The sequence below is a fragment of the Bufo bufo genome, chromosome 9, assembly GCF_905171765.1.
Source record: "Bufo bufo chromosome 9, aBufBuf1.1, whole genome shotgun sequence".
In the NCBI taxonomy this organism is placed as follows: domain Eukaryota; kingdom Metazoa; phylum Chordata; class Amphibia; order Anura; family Bufonidae; genus Bufo; species Bufo bufo.
This window is the reverse complement of record NC_053397.1, coordinates 226,176,435-226,198,000: the sequence shown is the minus strand read 5'-3', so window position 1 is coordinate 226,198,000 and position 21,566 is coordinate 226,176,435. Positions and strand designations below refer to the sequence as shown.

At 46.3% G+C, this 21,566-nt stretch overlaps 1 protein-coding gene across 1 annotated transcript; it reads left to right on the top strand.

The window, feature by feature from the left end:
• Positions 1-3,914: 3,914 nt before the first annotated feature.
• HPDL (4-hydroxyphenylpyruvate dioxygenase like) lies at positions 3,915-21,538 on the top strand. The gene is made up of 2 exons (XM_040408192.1): positions 3,915-3,995; positions 19,912-21,538. Exons 1-2 carry the CDS (start codon positions 3,961-3,963, stop codon positions 21,086-21,088), a joined length of 1,212 nt encoding a protein of 403 aa, XP_040264126.1. The 5' UTR covers positions 3,915-3,960; the 3' UTR covers positions 21,089-21,538.
• Positions 21,539-21,566: the final 28 nt, after the last annotated feature.

The following is a 21,566-nucleotide window of genomic DNA, read 5'->3' as shown; positions in this document are numbered from 1 at the left end:
CTATATACTGCACAGTATACAATAATACTATATACTGCACAGTATACAATAATAATATACACTGCACATTATACAATAATACTATATACTGCACAGTATACAATAATACTATATACTGCACAGTATACAATAATACTATATACTGCACAGTATACAATAATACTATATACTGCACAGTATACAATAATACTATATACTGCACAGTATACAATAATACTATATACTGCACAGTATACAATAATACTATATACTGCACAGTATACAATAATACTATTCACTGCACAGTATACAATAATACTATATACTGCACAGTATACAATAATACTATACACTGCACATTATACAATAATACTATACACTGCACAGTATACAATAATACTATATACTGCACAGTATACAATAATACTATATACTGCACAGTATACAATAATACTATATACTGCACAGTATACAATAATACTATATACTGCACAGTATACAATAATACTATACACTGCACATTATACAATAATACTATACACTGCACAGTATACAATAATACTATACACTGCACATTATACAATAATACTATACACTGCACATTATACAATAATACTATACACTGCACATTATACAATAATACTATATACTGCACAGTATACAATAATACTATACAATGCACAGTATACAATAATACTATACACTGCACAGTATACAATAATACTATATACTGCACAGTATACAATAATACTATATACAATACACTATACAATATTATATACAATACTTTATACTACACTATACAATAATACTATATACAATACATTATACTACACTATACAATAATACTATATACAATACATTATACTACACTATACAATAATACTATATACAATACATTATATTACACTATACAATAATACTATATAGTGCACATTAACACCAAAATGCCCCATATACAACAACCTAACACCTTAACAACCACTCCGTCGACACATAAGACCAAAACCGAATCGACTCCCAACGCCCAATCTGCTTGAGAACCTTGTCCCCATCACCATGGCGCCCGGCCTCTGTAGCCATCCCAATCCGAAAAGAGTTGCTCAAATAACCCCCTTGATCCACCTCCAAACAATCTAGACACCACCGAAATAATGCGATAAATTATAAGCAAGAGATAAAGGAACCATCCGCATGGGCCAGAAGAGTCGTCGGCACATCATACACCCCGGCACCGAAAACAACAACTCCCTACATCCCTTTCCACCCACATGCGTCTTGGAGCGACAAAACTCAGCCCTATCTGCATATAGATCCATCCCTTTTCGGGCACAAACCCCCTGCCCGCCGAACGGTAGGACAAACCAACTCTCCCAAGAAAAGGGCACCGGAAAAAAGCCGTAGAGAACGCCAAATGGAATAAACAAACTTCAAAATCAGAACCACAAATCAACCCCAACTAAATGTCACGCCCTGCCCTGTGGGTGTTCTGAGGAGATCTGTCAGAGTTGCTGCACGCGACTCGATCTGACAGTTTGTTTTGTTGTGGGTTAGAACTGAATCCCACCTCCTCCCAGGTGTTGTTCTTTAGGTAATTGGTGAGGCTATTTATTCCTCCCTCTCCATATAGCCTTTGCAGGTTATAGTTCTGCCTTGTGTGAGCTCTGGAAGTTTGGTGGATCGTCTGCTCCAACACATCTCTAGATAAGTCCTTTTCCCTTTTTTGTTCTGTGTCTGTTTTTCTAGGCCTCTAGGGTGACGCTAGCTCCTTCGGTTGTAGAAGGAGCTGGGTGTCTCTTTCCCTCTTCCCTACAGCTGAGGGTTTGGTTCAGTGTGTTATAGTCCTAGGTACGTGGGCATGTGCATATCTACCATCCAGATATGCACATGGGCATAGTAGCTTAGGGAAAGTGTTTTAGGGATTGCTAGGAGGTGACCCCTTTGTTCCCTAGAATTCGGGGCCTAGTCAGTTGTCTTTGTTTGCTTTGCCTTGTTCTGTTTCCTTCCCTTATCTTACCTACCGTGACACTAAACCCCCAGATCTTGAAGCAACAAAAATCAGACCGTCCGCCTGCTGTCCTCCCCCACCTTCAAGCATCGCCCCTCTTGAACTCAAGCAAGCCAGACCCACTGGGGACAAGGAGATGCAGCAGTGGCCATGTGGGTGCCGGGGAGCGAGGTAAGTACAATCTGTGTGTGGGGAGCATTAGAGGTTGGATAACCCATTTAAACAAGTAACAATCCCTTCGCCGACATAAAATTGGATTGACCTGATCCCCCCGCATCCCCCCGAAAGGACTGGCCCGACCTAACTGGCGCCGTCACCTTCAACCACAACGCTAGGACGCACCGCCTTCCGTTGCCTATACTGCTTGTCTTAGCAGAGTCGCGTCTGACCCCACACACCCGGTATGCCTCGCCAATCGCATCCAAATAACAGAAAAACTGCAAACACTCCAGTGTTTTTTCTCCAATCACAATAGCCAGAATCGCAAACAATTCTTAAAATCGAATGATACCAGCGCTTTTCCTCCTCCTCCTCCCTATTCCTGTCATCTTTCTTCCCCCTATCCAAGATAAAACGTTCCAAAGGTAGCATGGGAGATAAATGGTTAAATATTAGGATGCAGAATGGCCTGTCCTGCCTTGTACTGTTATTTCTAGGGTTATGCTGCCACCTAGTGGCCAGTTGGGTTATTGTTACTGGATCATGTGCTGTTCTGTGCCCAGGACCTTTTGGTCACATGTTGTAGTTCTGCAGGTCCTCATGCCAGTCAGGCGACTTTCATACTTGCGTTGTTGTTTTCCGTTATTGAGATCTGGCAGTGGATCTCAATACCGGGAAAAAAACATTTCCGTTTAGTCCTCCTGAATGGAAAGAGATCCGTTCAGGATGTCTTCCGTTCCGTTTTGTGAACGCTGCAAGCTGCGGTTTTGTGTCCGGTCATAAAAACAGGAACAAAAACTGATCCGTCACTGAAAATAATGCAAGTCAATGGTGACAGATCCATTTTTTATGGAGCCTAAAAAAACTGATCCGTCACCCATTGACTTGCAATGTATTTAGTAATGGATCCGTTTTCTCCCGATTTAATTTCACACAACCGCATCCTAACGGAATGGACGCATCCTGATGTGCAAGATCAAAATGGATCAGTTTAACTCAGAATAACTGCGCAAGCGTGAAAGTGGCCTGAGAGTGCGCTGCTCCTGATGTACCTGGAAGGAACGGGACAATGGAACGCTGTGCGTCCGGAGAGAGCGTCCTGTATCAGGAAAAAACGATGGAAAATTACTTCCTGATCCACGTCCAGTGATACACTGTAACAAGCCCTCAGCTGTTGGAGCGGGAATCCGGATGCTGAATGTATACAATGTCTCTATTCACTGACAGGAAGCAGAAATCTTGCAAATGCTGAGAAATGTTAACACATAGACTATTAGGAAGTTGCAGAATTCCTCATTACACAAGAATTAGGTTTTATTTCACTGGAAACCTCTCGGCATTAGGGCTCATGCACACAAATGTATTTATTTCCGTATCCGATCCACATCCGGTCGGATGCGGACTCATTTACTTCAATGGGGCCGCAAACGCAATCTGCTGTCCGCATCCGTATGTCTGTTCAATGGCACCCGCAACATGTCCTATTCCTGTCCGTTGCAACATGGCATGTACATGAGGGGCCCGGCACTGCTGATTGGCTGCACGTCTACGGCACAGTGTGGGGCCCTCAGCTGGCAGTGGCCCTTGAGTTTAACGACATGCTGCCTGTTAAGGGTCATTGATGGGAGAGTCCATTCCCAGAGCCAGGCGGGGGGGGGGGGGTACAGGAAATATCTCCTGTTATTCTGTACAACCAGACTGAGTGCTCACTAGAACTCTGACCCTCATTCTGCTCCCCCCCCTTCCTGTCAGTGAAATGGTACAGTCCACCTTCAAGGCGCTGCTGGGAGAACTCAAGGGTGACATAAGAGCGAATGAATGAATGGAGGAACCATGTGCCCGTAGTGAGGTGAGAAAGGGAGCGGACACGGGTGTAGCAGAGCTGAGTCTGTCACCTGGTGCAACTGGTGCTGATCTCACTACTGCCCACCGTTATATAGAAGGAAAGGGGCTATCACTGTGTCATCTGTGGTGTTACATAGGACTGCAGGTGACATCTACTACATTATCTGTACTCAGAGAGTTATCACTGTGTTATCTGTGGTGTTACATAGGACTGCAGGTGACATCTACTACATTATCTGCACTCAGAGAGGTATCACTGTGTCATCTGTGGTGTTACATAGGACTGCAGGTGACATCTACTACATTATCTGTACTCAGAGAGTTATCACTGTGTTATCTGTGGTGTTACATAGGACTGCAGGTGACATCTACTACATTATCTGTACTCAGTTATCACTGTATCATCTGTGGTGTTACATAGGACTGCAGGTGACATCTACTACATTATCTGTACTCAGTTATCACTGTGTTATCTGTGGTGTTACATAGGACTGCAGGTGACATCTACTACATTATCTGTACTCAGAGAGCTATCACTGTGTTATCTGTGGTGTTACATAGGACTGCAGGAGACATCTACTACATTATCTGTACTCAGAGAGTTATCACTGTGTTATGTGTGGTGTTACATAGGACTGCAGGTGACATCTACTGCATTATCTGTACTCAGAGAGTTATCATTGTGTTATCTGTGGTGTTACATAGGACTGCAGATGACATCTACTACATTATCTGAACTCAGAGAATTATCACTGTGTTCTCTGTGGTGTTACATAGGACTGCAGGTGACATCTACTACATTATCTGTACTCCGTTATCACTGTGTTATCTGTGGTGTTACATAGGACTGCAGGTGACATCTACTACATTATCTGTACTCAGAGTTATCACTGTGTTATCTGTGGTGTTACATAGGACTGCAGGTGACATCTACTACATTATCTGTACTCAGTTATCACTGTGTTATCTGTGGATTTACATAGGACTGCAGGTGACATCTACTACATTATCTGTACTCAGTTATCACTGTGTCATCTGTGGTGTTACATAGGACTGCAGGTGACATCTACTACATTATCTGTACTCAGTTATCACTGTGTCATCTGTGGTGTTACATAGGACTGCAGGTGACATCTACTACATTATCTGTACTCAGAGAGTTATCACTGTGTTATCTGTGGTGTTACATAGGACTGCAGGTGACATCTACTACATTATCTGTACTCAGTTATCACTGTATCATCTGTGGTGTTACATAGGACTGCAGGTGACATCTACTACATTATCTGTACTCAGTTATCACTGTGTTATCTGTGGTGTTACATAGGACTGCAGGTGACATCTACTACATTATCTGTACTCAGAGAGCTATCACTGTGTTATCTGTGGTGTTACATAGGACTGCAGGAGACATCTACTACATTATCTGTACTCAGAGAGTTATCACTGTGTTATGTGTGGTGTTACATAGGACTGCAGGTGACATCTACTACATTATCTGTACTCAGAGAGTTATCACTGTGTTAGCTGTGGTGTTACATAGGACTGCAGGTGACATCTACTACATTATCTGTACTCAGTTATCACTGTGTTATCTGTGGTGTTACATAGGACTGCAGGTGACATCTACTACATTATCTGTACTCAGAGTTATCACTGTGTTATCTGTGGTGTTACATAGGACTGCAGGTGACATCTACTACATTATCTGTACTCAGTTATCACTGTGTTATCTGTGGATTTACATAGGACTGCAGGTGACATCTACTACATTATCTGTACTCAGTTATCACTGTGTCATCTGTGGTGTTACATAGGACTGCAGGTGACATCTACTACATTATCTGTACTCAGAGAGTTATTACTGTGTCATCTGTGGTGTTACATAGGACTGCAGGTGACATCTATTACATTATCTGTACTCAGTTATCACTGTGTTATCTGTGGATTTACATAGGACTGCAGGTAACATCCACTACATTATCTGTACTCAGTTATCACTGTGTTATCTCTGGTGTTACATAGGACTGCAGGTGACATCTACTACATTATCTGTACTCAGAGAGTTATCACTGTGTCATCTGTGGTGTTACATAGGACTGCAGGTGACATCTATTACATTATCTGTACTCAGAGTTATCATTGTGCTATCTGTGGTGTTACATAGGACTGCAGGAGACATCTACTACATTATCTGTACTCAGAGAGGTATCACTGTGTTATCTGTAGTGTTACATAGGACTGCAGGTGACATCTACTACATTATCTGTACTCAGAGAGTTATCACTGTGTTCTCTGTGGTGTTACATAGGACTGCAGGTGACATCTACTGCATTATGTGTACTCAGAGAGTTATCACTGTGTCATCTGTGGTGTTACATAGGACTGCAGGAGACATCTACTACATTATCTGTACTCAGAGAGGTATCACTGTGTCATCTGTGGTGTTACATAGGACTGCAGGTGACATCTACTGCATTATCTGTACTCAGAGAGTTATCATTGTGTTATCTGTGGTGTTACATAGGACTGCAGATGACATCTACTACATTATCTGAACTCAGAGAATTATCACTGTGTTCTCTGTGGTGTTACATAGGACTGCAGGTGACATCTACTACATTATCTGTACTCAGAGAGGTATCACTGTGTTACCTGTGGTGTTACATAGGACTGCAGGTGACATCTACTACATTATCTGTACTCGGAGAGCTATCACTATGTTATCTGTGGTGTTACATAGGACTGCAGGTGACATCTACTACATTATCTGTACACAAAGAGCTATCACTGTGTTATCTGTGGTGTTACATAGGACTGCAGGTGACATCCACTACATTATCTGTACTCAGTTATCACTGTGTTATCTGTGGATTTACATAGGACTGCAGGTGACATCCACTACATTATCTGTACTCAGTTATCACTGTGTCATCTGTGGTGTTACATAGGACTGCAGGAGACATCTACTACATTATCTGTACTCAGAGAGTTATCACTGTGTTATCTGTGGTGTTACATAGGACTGCAGGTGACATCTACTACATTATCTGTACTCAGAGAGTTATCACTGTGTTATTGAGGTGTTACATAGGACTGCAGGTGACATCTACTACATTATCTGTACTCAGTTATCACTTTGTTATCTGTGGTGTTACATAGGACTGCAGGTGATATCTACTACATTATCTGTCTACAGAGAGCTATCACTGTGTTATGAGTGAAGTTACATAGGACTGCAGGTGACATCTACTACATTATCTGTACTCAGAGAGTTATCACTGTGTTATCTGTGGTGTTACATAGGACTGCAGGTGACATCTACTACATTATCTGAACTCGGTTATCAGTGTTATCTGTGGTGTTACATAGGACTGCAGGTGACATCTACTACATTATCTGTACTCAGAGAGTTATCACTGTGTTATCTGTAGTGTTACATAGGACTGCAGGTGACATCCACTACATTATCTGTACTCAGTTATCACTGTGTTATCTGTGGATTTACATAGGACTGCAGGTGACACCCACTACATTATCTGTACTCAGTTATCACTGTGTTATCTGTGGATTTACATAGGACTGCAGGTGACATCCACTACATTATCTGTACTCAGTTATCACTGTGTTATCTGTGGATTTACATAGGACTGCAGGTGACATCCACTACATTGGGCTACTTTCACATCAGATGTGCCAGAGCCGCCATGCTCAACCTGAGGCCCTCCAGCTGTTGCAAAACTACAACTCTTATCATTCGCGGGCAGCCTACAGCTCATTTTGCATCCGTTTTTGTCACTTCCGTCAGAGATCCGTTACTTTAGACGAGAGAAAAAGCCGAGCAAAAGTCGGTAAAAACATCATAAAAAAACTACGGGGGGAGATTTATCAAAACTGGTGGAAAGTAGAACCGGCCGAGTCGCCCAGAGCAGCCAATCAGATTCATTTCTCACAGATCCTTTGATCTGATTGGCTGCTCTGGGCGGCTCGGCCAGTTCTCCTTTCCACCAGTTTTGATAAATCTCCCCCTATGTGTGAACCCGACCTTCATGCCGGTGCCGGTTCTGGGCTTTATAATATACAGGTCGTTCAGATGTAAAATGGACCCTAAAATAAATGGAATAAATATTCTTGAAAATGTGACTTGTAATCCTTCTAATAACCTAAAACCCAAAATACCAAATAAACGGCGTTTTTTTCTCACTCCAATTAATAGAAATGACGATTCTATTGAGTAAAATGTTCTATAATTTGTGGAATGGAAAAGCAGATGAACCCTGAGGTGTCCGGGGCCCGGGCCGCCTGCAGGGCATCTCAGGCCACTCCCCTTCCTGGTAAAGCCACACCCCCTTCAGGGCGGGGGCCGATAAATTCTCTATACCTAGATTTCCCAAAATGCGCCACAATTTCTGTCAGACTCCAGCAGCGCTCGCATTGTCATGAAATAAATCCAGAATCTCAGAATTAGGCCTCACGCACACGGCCGTTGTTTGGGTCCGCATCCGAGCCGCAGTTTTGGCGGCTCGGATGCGGATCCGATCACTTCAATGGGGCCGCAAAAGATGCGGACAGCCCTCCGTGTGCTGTTCGCATCTGTTGCTCCGTTCCGTGGTCCGCAAATAAAATAGACTGCTCAAAAAAATAAAGGGAACACTTAAACAACACAATGTCACTCCAAGTCAATCACACTTCTGTGAAATCAAACTGTCCACTTAGGAAGCAACACTGAGTGACAATCAATTTCACATGCTGTTGTGCAAATGGGATAGACAACAGGTGAAAATTATAGGCAATTAGCAAGACACCCCCAATAAAGGAGTGGTTCTGCAGGTGGTGACCACAGACCACTTCTCAGTTCCTATGCTTCCTGGCTGATGTTTTGGTCACTTTTGAATGCTGGCGGTGCTTTCACTCTAGTGGTAGCATGAGACGGAGTCTACAACCCACACAAGTGGCTCAGGTAGTGCAGCTTATCCAGGATGGCACATCAATGCGAGCTGTGGCAAGAAGGTTTGCTGTGTCTGTCAGCGTAGTGTCCAGAGCATGGAGGCGCTACCAGGAGACAGGCCAGTACATCAGGAGACGTGGAGGAGGTCGTAGGAGGGCAACAACCCAGCAGCAGGACCGCTACCTCCGCCTTTGTGCAAGGAGGAACAGGAGGAGCACTGCCAGAGCCCTGCAAAATGACCTCCAGCAGGCCACAAATGTGCATGTGTCTGCTCAAACGGTCAGAAACAGACGCCATGAGGGTGATATGAGGGCCCGACGTCCACAGGTGGGGGTTGTGCTTACAGCCCAACACCGTGCAGGACGTTTGGCATTTGCCAGAGAACACCAAGATTGGCAAATTCGCCACTGGCGCCCTGTGCTCTTCACAGATGAAAGCAGGTTCACACTGAGCACATGTGACAGACGTGACAGAGTCTGGAGACGCCGTGGAGAACGTTCTGCTGCCTGCAACATCCTCCAGCATGACCGGTTTGGCATTGGGTCAGTAATGGTGTGGGGTGGCATTTCTTTGGAGGGCCGCACAGCCCTCCATGTGCTCGCCAGAGGTAGCCTGACTGCCATTAGGTACCGAGATGAGATCCTCAGACCCCTTGTGAGACCATATGCTGGTGCGGTTGTCCCTGGGTTCCTCCTAATGCAAGACAATGCTAGACCTCATGTGGCTGGAGTGTGTCAGCAGTTCCTGCAAGACGAAGGCATTGATGCTATGGACTGGCCCGCCCGTTCCCCAGACCTGAATCCAATTGAGCACATCTGGGACATCATGTCTCGCTCTATCCACCAACGTCACGTTGCACCACAGACTGTCCAGGAGTTGGCAGATGCTTTAGTCCAGGTCTGGGAGGAGATCCCTCAGGAGACCGTCCGCCACCTCATCAGGAGCATGCACAGGCGTTGTAGGGAGGTCATACAGGCACGTGGAGGCCACACACACTACTGAGCCTCATTTTGACTTGTTTTAAGGACAATACATCAAAGTTGGATCAGCCTGTAGTGTGTTTTCCACTTTAATTTTGAGTGTGACTCCAAATCCAGACCTCCATGGGTTAAAAAATTTGATTTCCATCTTTAATTTTTGGTGTGATTTTGTTGTCAGCACATTCAACTATGTAAAGAACAAAGTATTTCAGAAGAATATTTTATTAACTCAGATCTAGGATGTGTTATTTTTGTGTTCCCTTTATTTTTTGGAGCAGTGTATATAACCGGTCCTATTCTTGTCCGCGCTTTGCAGACAAGAATAGGCAGTTATAGTAAAGGCTGTCCGTGCCGCTCTGCAAATGCGGAACGCACAAGGACGCCATCCGAGTTTTGCGGATCTGCGATTTGCGGACCGCAAAACACACAACAGTCGTGTGCATGAGGCCTAATTTGGATAAGTAAAAGCATTCCAAAGCTAATACCGCATAAAGTGACTCAAGTCAAACGTGGAGCTGCGTCCTGAAGGGGTTAAAAGTCCTCAGCCAGACATTGTAACCAGTGACACTGAACGGATTGATACTTTGTAATCTCTAGTCCTTGTTCATCTCCATATTCAGGCCTCTGTAACTTTGTTCTAGTTCTGTTTACGGAGCCGAGTGGGGGCTCATTTTTTTCTGGACGGTCTGTAGTTTTTACTGATACTGTATTGGAGGCTGTACGACTTTTTAATCACTTTTTATGAAAAATTTTTGGGGGGGAGGTGAAGTGACAAAAAAATGGCGAACCGCCGTATGGGATTTTTTGTTTTTGTTTTTATTGTACGAGCGTTTTTGGACCAAGCGATGCCCATAATTTATTTTTTTATTGTTTATGTATTTATTTTTTTAATTCTAGGGAAAGGAGGGTGAATTGTATTTATATATATTTACTTTTTTTTAAAGTCACTAGGTGACTAACGTGCAATCATTAGATCCCATCTTGTATTCTCTCACACATGGATTCAGTGTATTCCCCTGCAGTGCTGCCACCTACAGGCCTGCATTGGTTTATACTAGTCATCGGCCTGTAAGCCTTGTACAAGATTAGGGCTCGTTCACACGAGCAATGCACGGGCAGGGGAATACAGGGTGGTCGTAACCCCCGGATAAGAGCCGTGTATAATGTGATGAAAAAATGAGTCCTGCAAAAGAAGCAACTTTTGCTACTTTTTCGCGACCTACTTATGTAGTAGTTATGCCCAAATATGTGCCCCTCACAGTAGTTATGCCCAGATATGTGCCCCCTCACAGTAGTTATGCCCAGATATGTGCCCCCTCACAGTAGTTATGCCCAGATATGTGTCCCCTCACAGTAGTTATGCCCAGATATGTGCCCCCTCACAGTAGTTATGCCCAGATATATACCCCCTCATAGTAGTTATGCCCAAATATGTGCCCCTCACAGTAGTTATGCCCAGATATGTGCCCCCTCACAGTAGTTATGCACAGATATGTGCCCCTCACAGTAGCTATGCCCATATATATACCCCCTCATAGTAGTTATGCCCAGATATGTGCCCCTCACAATATTTATGCCCAGATATGTGCCCCCTCACAGTAGTTATGGTCAGATATGTGCCCTCTCACAGTAGTTATAAGCAGATATGTGCCCCCTCACAGTAGTTATACCCAGATATGTGCCCCCTCACAGTAGTTATAAGCAGATATGTGCCCCCTCACAGTAGTTATACCCAGATATGTGCCCCCTCACAGTAGTAATAAGCAGATATGTGCCCTCTCACAGTAGTTATACCCAGATATGTGCCCCCTCACAGTAGTTATACCCAGATATGTGCCCCCTCACAGTAGTTATAAGCAGATATGTGCCCCCTCACAGTAGTTATACCCAGATATGTGCCCCCTCACAGTAGTAATAAGCAGATATGTGCCCTCTCACAGTAGTTATACCCAGATATGTGCCCCCTCACAGTAGTTATACCCAGATATGTGCCCCCTCACAGTAGTAATAAGCAGATATGTGCCCCTCACAGTAGTTATGCCCAGATATGTGCCCCTCACAGTATTTATGTCCAGATATGTGCCCCCTCACAGTAGTTATAACCAGATATGTGCCCCTCACAGTAGTTGTGCCCAGATATGTGCCCCTAACAGTAGTTATGCCCAGATATGTGCCCCCTCGCAATAGTTATGCCCAGATATGTGCCTCCTCACAGTACTGTGGAGGATGGGGGGCCCAGTGTATGAGGGGGGATACTGTGGAAGATGGGGGGCTCAGTGTATGAGGGCGGATACTGTGGAAGATGGGGGGCTCAGTGTATGAGGCGGTATACTGTGGAGGATGGGGGTGCTCAGTGTATGAGGGGAGATGGTGTGTAGGATGGGGGTGTTCAGTGTATGAGGGGAGATACTGTGGAGGATGGGGGTGCTCAGTGTATGAGGGGGGATACTGTGGAGGATGGGGGTGCTCAGTGTATGAGGGGGGATACTGTGGAGGATGGGGGTGCTCAGTGTATGAGGAGAGATACTGTAGAGGATGGGGGTGCTCAGTGTATGAGGGGGGATACTGTGGAGGATGGGGGTGTTCAGTGTATGAGGGGAGATACTGTGGAGGATGGGGGTGCTCAGTGTATGAGGGGGGATACTGTGGAGGATGGGGGTGCTCAGTGTATGAGGGGGATACTGTGGAGGATGGGGGTGCTCAGTGTATGAGGGGGATACTGTGGAGGATGGGGGGCTCAGTGTATGAGGGGGGATATTGTGGAAGATGGGGGGCTCAGTGTATGAGGGCGGATACTGTGGAAGATGGGGGGCTCAGTGTATGAGGGGGTATACTGTGGAGGATGGGGGTGCTCAGTGTATGAGGGGAGATGGTGTGTAGGATGGGGGTGTTCAGTGTATGAGGGGAGATACTGTGGAGGATGGGGGTGCTCAGTGTATGAGGGGAGATACTGTGGAGGATGGGGGTGCTCAGTGTATGAGGGGGGGTACTGTGGAAGATGGGGGTGCTCAGTGTATGAGGGGGTATACTGTGGAGGATGGGGGTGCTCAGTGTATGAGGGGGTATACTGTGGAGGATGGGGGTGCTCAGTGTATGAGGGGAGATGGTGTGTAGGATGGGGGTGTTCAGTGTATGAGGGGGGATACTGTGGAGGATGGGGGTTCTCAGTGTATGAGGGGAGATACTGTGGAGGATGGGGGTGCTCAGTGTATGAGGAGAGATACTGTAGAGGATGGGGGTGCTCAGTGTTTGAGGGGGGATACTGTGGAGGATGGGTTGCTCAGTGTATGAGGGGAGACGCTGTGGAGGATGGAGGTGCTCAGTGTATGAGGGGGGATACTGTGGAGGATGGGGGTGCTCAGTGTATGAGGGGGGATACTGTGGAGGATGGGGGTGCTCAGTGTATGAGGGGGGATACTGTGGAGGATGGGGGTGCTCAGTGTATGAGGGGGGATACTGTGGAGGATGGGGGTGCTCAGTGTATGAGGGGAGATACTGTGGAGGATGGGGGTGCTCAGTGGATGAGGGGGGATACTGTGGAGGATGGGGGTGCTCAGTGTATGAGGGGAGATACTATGGAGGATGGGGGTGCTCAGTGTATGAGGGGGATACTGTGGAGGATGGGGGTGCTCAGTGTATGAGGGGGATACTGTGGAGGATGGGGGTGCTCAGTGTATGAGGGGGATACTGTGGAGGATGGGGGTGCTCAGTGTATGAGGGGGGATACTGTGGAGGATGGGGGTGCTCAGTGTATGAGGGGAGATACTGTGGAGGATGGGGGTGCTCAGTGTATGAGGGGGATACTGTGGAGGATGGGGGTGCTCAGTGTATGAGGGGGATACTGTGGAGGATGGGGGTGCTCAGTGTATGAGGGGAGATACTGTGGAGGATGGGGGTGCTCAGTGTATGAGGGGGGATACTGTGGAGGATGGGGGTGCTCAGTGTATGAGGGGGGTACTGTGGAGGATGGGGGTGCTCAGTGTATGAGGGGGATACTGTGGAGGATGGGGGTGCTCAGTGTATGAGGGGGATACTGTGGAGGATGGGGGTGCTCAGTGTATGAGGGGAGATACTGTGGAGGATGGGGGTGCTCAGTGTATGAGGGGAGATACTGTGGAGGATGGGGGTGCTCAGTGTATGAGGGGGGATACTGTGGAGGATGGGGGTGCTCAGTGTATGAGGGGGGATACTGTGGAGGATGGGGGTGCTCAGTGTATGAGGGCAGATACTGTGGAGGATGGGGGTGATCAGTGTATGAGGGGGGATACTGTGGAGGATGGGGGTGCTCAGTGTATGAGGGCAGATACTGTGGAGGATGGGGGTGATCAGTGTGTGAGGGGGGATACTGTGGAGGATGGGGGTGCTCAGTGTGTGAGGGGGGATACTGTGGAGGATGGGGGTGCTCAGTGTATGAGGGGGGATACTGTGGAGGATGGGGGTGCTCAGTGTATGAGGGGGGATACTGTGGAGGATGGGGGTGCTCAGTGTATGAGGGGGGATACTGTGGAGGATGGGGGTGCTCAGTGTATGAGGGGAGATACTGTGGAGGATGGGGGTGCTCAGTGTATGAGGGGGGATACTGTGGAGGATGGGGGTGCTCAGTGTATGAGGGGGGGATACTGTGGAGGATGGGGGTGACAGAACAATATGGTTCCCAGCCAGAGCCTCAGTCCAAGACGACACAAATGTGATACATGTCATCCTGATATTATCCTGTGAGATTCACCCATTGAGTGATATCCGGTCAGGACTAGAGATGAGTAAATTTCCACTGATGAAATCCGTTCACACTTCGTTTACTGGTAAAAGCAGAATTGCGTTATGGATTCCGTTACCACGGACCGCACCGCAGTGCTGTGACGGAATGCCTTTAGAGGCATAATAGAAGTCTATGAGCTGCAAAACGGATCCGTCCCGTTTCTGTTATGCAGGGGCGTCCTCTAAAGGCATTCCGTCATAGCACTGCGGTGCGGTCCGTGGTAACGGAATCCATAACGCAATTCTGCTTTTACCAGTAAACGAAGTGTGAACGGATTTCATCAGTGGAAATTTACTCATCTCTAGTCAGGAGCCATTTGGTGATTGTGTTCCTTGTATCAAAGGCAGGAAGGACAGATTGGAAAAGCAGTTGGACGACATTCTCTTGGCCACCAGATTGGGAAGATATTTAGGTGGTCACAGGGTGGAGTCCATGGTGGGGGCAGGGACACAAGAACATATAGGTGATCTGAGACTTGGGAGTCCCCCTCTCTCCCTGCGACCCCCTGGACCAACATCACTCCAGGAGCTACGTTCTAGGTGAGCTTCTGTGTGTATAGAAGTATAATATCCCAGTGGACTTTATATGTGTTGTCTGCGATTGTATTACCAGTAGATTATATAATGTGCCTTGCAAAAGTATTCACCCCCTTGACTTTTTTCGTGTTTTGGTGCCTCACAACCTGGAATTCACATGGATTGTTTGAGGATTTGTATCCTGTAATTACAGAAGATGCCGACAACTGTGAAGATGTTTGTTTTATTGTGAAGCAAACAACAAATAGGACAAAATACCAGAAAAAGTCAATGTGCAGAACTATTCACCCCCTACAGTCAGTACTTTGCAGCAATCACAGCTCCAGGTCGCTCTGGATACGTCTCTATGAACAGTCGCCACATCTGACCGCTGGGATTGTCGCCCGTTCCTCCTTGCAGAACGGCTCCGGCTCCTTCAGGTCGGATGTTTGCCCTTGTGAACAGCAATCTTTACGTCTGACCACAGACTTTCTATTGGATTGAGATCTGGGCTGTGACTCGGCCGTTCCAACACATTTACAGGTCTCCCCTTGAACCCCTCAAGTCTTGCTTTAGCCGTGTGTTTGGGGTCATTGTCCTGCTGGAAGGTGAACCTCCGTCCTGGCCTCAGATCACGCACAGAGTGGTGCAGGTTCTGCTGAAGGATATCCCTGTATTTACCACCATCCATCTCTCCCTACCCTCTGACCAGTTTCCCAGTCCCCCCAGTATGATGCTGCCACCACCAGGTCTCACTGTGGGGATGGTCTTCTTTGGGTGATGTGATGTGTTGGGTTTGCTCCAGACATAGCGTTTTCTTTGATGGCCGAAAAGTTCAGTTTTAGTCTCCTCAGACCAGAGCCCCTTCCTCCATACATTTTGGAAGTCTCCTCAGACCGGAGCCCCTTCCTCCATACATTTTGGGGTCTCCTCAGACCAGAGCCCCTTCCTCCATACATTTCGGAGTCTCCTCAGACCGGAGCCCCTTCCTCCATACATTTCGGAGTCTCCTCAGACCAGAGCCCCTTCCTCCATACATTTTGGAAGTCTCCTCAGACCAGAGCCCCTTCCTCCATACATTTTGGGAGTCTCCCACAGGCCTTTTTACTCACAACGCGCCTTATTGTTTTTAGCTGACAGTAATGGCTTTCTTCTGGCCGCTCCGCCATAAAGCCCAACTCTATGGAGCGTACGGCTTATTGTCGTCCTCTGTACAGATACTCCCGTCTCTGCTGTGGAACTCTGCAGCTCCTCCAGGGTCACCTGAGGTCTCTGTGCTGCCTCTCTGATTAATGCCCTCCTGCCCGCTCCGTCAGTTTTGGTGGGCGGCCGTCTCTTGGCAGGTTTGCTGTTGTGCCATGTTCTTTCCATTTGGTGATGATAGATTGGATGGAGCTCCTGGGAATTGTCAAAGATTTGGATATTCTTTATAACCCAACCCTGACTTGTACTTCTCCACAACATTGTCCCTTACTTGTTTGGAGAGTTCCTCGGTCTTCATGGCAGCGTTTGGTCAGTGATGCCTCTTGCTTAGGTGTTGCAGCCTCTGGTGTGTATATGTAATGACAGGTCATGTGACACTTAGATTACACACAGGTGACATCATGTCACTAATCATGTGACTTCTGAAGGTAATTGGTTGCACCAGAGCTTTTTATGGGCTCCTAACAAAGGGGGTGAATACATACGCACAGGACAATTTTCTGTTTTCTATTTCTAAACAATAGTTTTATTTATATATTTTTCTCATTTCACTTCACCAACTTAGACTATTGTGTTCTGATCCATCACATAACATTCAGACTAAACATTGAACTTAAGGCTGTAATGTAACAAAATGTGAAAAAAGTCAAGGGGGGTGAATACTTTTGCAAGGCACTGTATATGCTGTTTATGCATGAGTCTCTATATGTACATGTACTAATGGTCCGGTACTGGATGTGAGTTGGGTAGAAGAGTAGATCCAGTAGACTGTATATTGGTGCACTCTGGATATACTGTATACACATACACATTATTAGCCGCATTTGCTTAGCATCCAGGGAGGGCAGGAACGGAGGCGGTGGTGTCCTCTATGTTATTTGTAGTGTCTGCATCTTTATGTACAATGTCCATTGCTTTGTCATCTCTATGTTATCAGTAAACTATTTTCTATATAAGTATCTGCAAGGGTTGTATGTTACCCCTGGGGTATATGAAGAACTGGAGGGGTGTATATAATACACAGAATAAGCGGGTTATATAGGAAACAAAGACAATAGCTTAGGAACAGAATGACATCTGTTGGGTTCTGGATATGTAGTTCACTGTACAGATTACATTAATTAAAAGAAAATCAGATTACTTGATAAAATAAATATTAGAAAAATGAAGAAGAGAGCCCATGATATATAATCAATAAAAATTAAAATCTACAATGTATCATATAGACATGATCATAAGAAAGACTATTGCCAGTTTTTATCTCTCACTGAAAGTGAATGAATTGTATGTAGTGAGCGCCCTCTAGTGGTGACTGTATAATCTGTATGTAGTGAGCTCCCTCTAGTGGTGGCTTTATAATCTGTATGCAGTGAGCTCCCTCTAGTGGTGACTGTATAATCTGTATGTAGTGAGCTCCCTCTAGTGGTGGCTGTATAATCTGTATGCAGTGAGCTCCCTCTAGTGGTGGCTGTATAATCTGTATGTAGTGAGCTCCCTCTAGTGGTGGCTGTATAATCTGTATGTTGTGAGCTCCCTCTAGTGGTAGATGTATGATCTGTATGCAGTGAGCTCCCCCTAGTGGTGGTTGTATAATCTGTATGTAGTGAGCAACCTCTAGTGGTGGCTGTATAATCTGTATGTAGTGAGCACCCTCTAGTGGTGGCTGTATAATCTGTAGGTAGTGAGCTCCCTCTAGTGGTGGCTGTATAATCTGTATGTAGTGAGCTCCCCCAAGTGGTGGCTGTATAATCTGTAGGTAGTGAGCTCCCCCTAGTGTTGACAGTATAATATGTATGCAGTGAGCTCCCTCTAGTGGTGGCTGTATAATCTGTATGTAGTGAGCTCCCTCTAGTGGTGACTGTATAATCTGTATGTAGTGAGCTCCCTCTAGTGGTGGCTGTATGATCTGTATGTAGTGAGCTCCACCTAGTGGTGGCTGTATAATCTGTATGTAGTAAGCTCCCTCTAGTGGTGGCTGTATAATCTGTATGTAGTGAGCTCCCTCTAGTGGTGGCTGTATATATCTGTATGTAGTGAGCTCCCTCTAGTGGTGGCTGTATATATCTGTATGTAGTGAGCTCCCTCTAGTGGTGGCTGTATAATCTGTATGTAGTGTGCTCCCTCTAGTGGTGGCTGTATAATCTGTATGTAGTGAGCTCCCTCTAGTGGAGGCTGTATAATCTGTATGTAGGGAGCTCCCTCTAGTAGTGACTGTATATAATCTGTATGTAGTGAGCTCCCTCTAGTGGTGGCTGTATATATCTGTATGTAGTGAGCTCCCTCTAGTGGTGGCTGTATAATCTGTATGTAGTGAGCTCCCTCTAGTGGTGGCTGTATATATCTGTATGTAGTGAGCTCCCTCTAGTGGTGGCTGTATAATCTGTATGTAGTGTGCTCCCTCTAGTGGTGGCTGTATAATCTGTATGTAGTGAGCTCCCTCTAGTGGTGGCTGTATATATCTGTATGTAGTGTGCTCCCTCTAGTGGTGGCTGTATAATCTGTATGTAGTGTGCTCCCTCTAGTGGTGGCTGTATGATCTGTATGTAGTGAGCTCCACCTAGTGGTGGCTGTATAATCTGTATGTAGTAAGCTCCCCCTAGTGGTGGCTGTATAATCTGTATGCAGTGAGCTCCCTCTAGTGGTGGCTGTATAATCTGTATGTAGTGAGCTCCCTCTAGTGGTGGCTGTATATATCTGTATGTAGTGAGCTCCCTCTAGTGGTGGCTGTATAATCTGTATGTAGTGTGCTCCCTCTAGTGGTGGCTGTATAATCTGGATGTAGTGAGCTCCCCCTAGTGGTGGCTGTATATAATCTGTATGTAGTGAGCTCCCTCTAGTGGAGGCTGTATAATCTGTATGTAGGGAGCTCCCTCTAGTAGTGACTGTATATAATCTGTATGTAGTGAGCTCCCTCTAGTGGTGGCTGTATATATCTGTATGTAGTGAGCTCCCTCTAGTGGTGGCTGTATAATCTGTATGTAGTGAGCTCCCTCTAGTGGTGGCTGTATATATCTGTATGTAGTGAACTCCCTCTAGTGGTGGCTGTATAATCTGTATGTAGTGTGCTCCCTCTAGTGGTGGCTGTATAATCTGTATGTAGTGAGCTCCCTCTAGTGGTGGCTGTATATATCTGTATGTAGTGTGCTCCCTCTAGTGGTGGCTGTATAATCTGTATGTAGTGAGCTCCCTCTAGTGGTGGCTGTATATATCTGTATGTAGTGTGCTCCCTCTAGTGGTGGCTGTATAATCTGTATGTAGTGTGCTCCCTCTAGTGGTGGCTGCATGTGTGAAGAATTATTTCATGTAGTTTGGATCAGAAAACTATATCTGACTGCTATAAAGATGTATAATATGGAAATAATCAGCTCAGAATATTTGATATATTTAGAAAAGCTTGAAAGAAATGTGGATGTCTTGTAATAAAGTGATATAATAATGGCGTCATTGTATACGTCACATCTGTAGGTGGATGGTCTAATTCTCCTGTTCTTGTGTTTCAGCCGATAACCTCAGGGCTGCACCATGAGATCGCCGCTCATCCGTCTGTGTCACATCACCCTCCAGGTCTCCAACCCCCAGAAGGTCATAGCCGACCTGGTGGCCAAGTACAGATTTAGACCATTTGCGGCTCGCGGTCTGGACGGAGCGGCGCCTTGTCAGGTGGCGTTGAGAAATGGAGAAGTTGTGTTCATAGTCAATGAGATCTCCAAAAGCCCTGACCTATTGTACGATTCCGCTGTTCCCCTGACATCCCCCGACACGGCCTGCAACGTCAGCTATGAGGTGGATAATTTGCCCAGTATGTGGCAGCAACTGGTCAGCAATGGCTGCCACATGTTAGTGCAACCCACCCATATTCAGAGCGACGCGGGCCCAGTGTCCTACTGTGTGGTCAAGTCCATTCTAGGGAACGTAAGACACACTCTCATTGACCGCACTCAGTATGCGGCCGCCTTCCTTCCAGGCTTTGAGCCCCTCAAGAAAGATGACGACGGTGCTCCGGTTGATGTCACCCGCGTAGATCATGTGACTTACTCCTGTCCCCGGGGGACCTTGCCACAGGTGATAGAGTGGTATAGGCGGTGCTTTGGGTTCCAACACTTCCCTCTCCGAGAAGGAGAAGACCTGAGCCGGGGATTTGAAATCAGTGGCCCCCAGATCGGGCTGCGTCTGACCTCCGTAGAATGCCCGGAGCGAGCAGAAGTGGCGAAGATTGTGTTTGCGGAATCGTTACCCCAGACGGGGATGAACCAGATCGACCAGTTTCTTCAGCATCACCCAGAAGGTGGGATCCAGCACATCGGCCTCCTGACGCCCAACATCTTAAAGGCTGTGAGGGCCCTGACTGATAGTGGGGTTGTCTTTGCTAGCCAGCCCCCGTCCTATTATAATGACCCCCAGAAGGTGGCAGAGATCCTCCGCGCAGGGTTCACCCCGCAGCAGCTCTCGCCCTTCGGGATTTTGCTGGATTCTTCCCCTGAACTTCAGGATGAGAAAGATGGCGATCTGAAGTTCCTTTTACAGGTTTTCGCTGAACCCTTGTTCTTCAAGGACTCGCTCTACCTGGAGCTGATAGAGCGCACGGGGGCGCAGGGCTTCGGGGAGGGAAATATTCGCGCCCTGTGGCGCTCCATGCAAGATATGATTACTGGCCTGAGCCAAAAAGTGCAGGAGGGGGCAGTGACCCAGTGATGCTACTTACCTGGACGAGTGCCCTCATCGTCTTCTGCTGCCCATGACAACAAGCAGAGCTACACTGTAAAGCATAGTGAGCAACACAGAAGCCATAGCCTGTGATAAGAAAGGTGGTAGATTTCTAACTCTAGGGCTATTCAACATAGCAGTGTCCTAATAGAAGAAAGCTGCAGTGTAAAGCATGAGGGAGGGACAGAGCAGCAGCATCCTCAGGACAATGCAGCTACGCTGGAGTTGCAGCGAGACTGATAACTGATGTCTAATAAACGTTACTTCATAAATGGTGCAGGAGTTTTTTCTTAATTTTTTCCTAAAGTGAACTGTGGCCTAAATCGACTTCATCACCCACTATGAAATCAGGTGCCAGATTGTTACTAAAAGATTTATTACTTTAAAAAATGTATAAAAATATTCCATGAAAAGGTTACAATGTATAAAACAAACATTTAATGATACAAAACATCATTCCTGACAC

Bases quoted from the DNA above. Each gene is read 5' to 3' on its own strand.
- HPDL (XM_040408192.1), top strand. From the start codon at position 3,961: ATGAATGAATGGAGGAACCATGTGCCCGTAGTGAG. The intron at 3,996-19,911 runs GTGAGAAAGGGA...ATAACCTCAGGG, and splicing joins AACCATGTGCCCGTAGTGAG to CTGCACCATGAGATCGCCGC.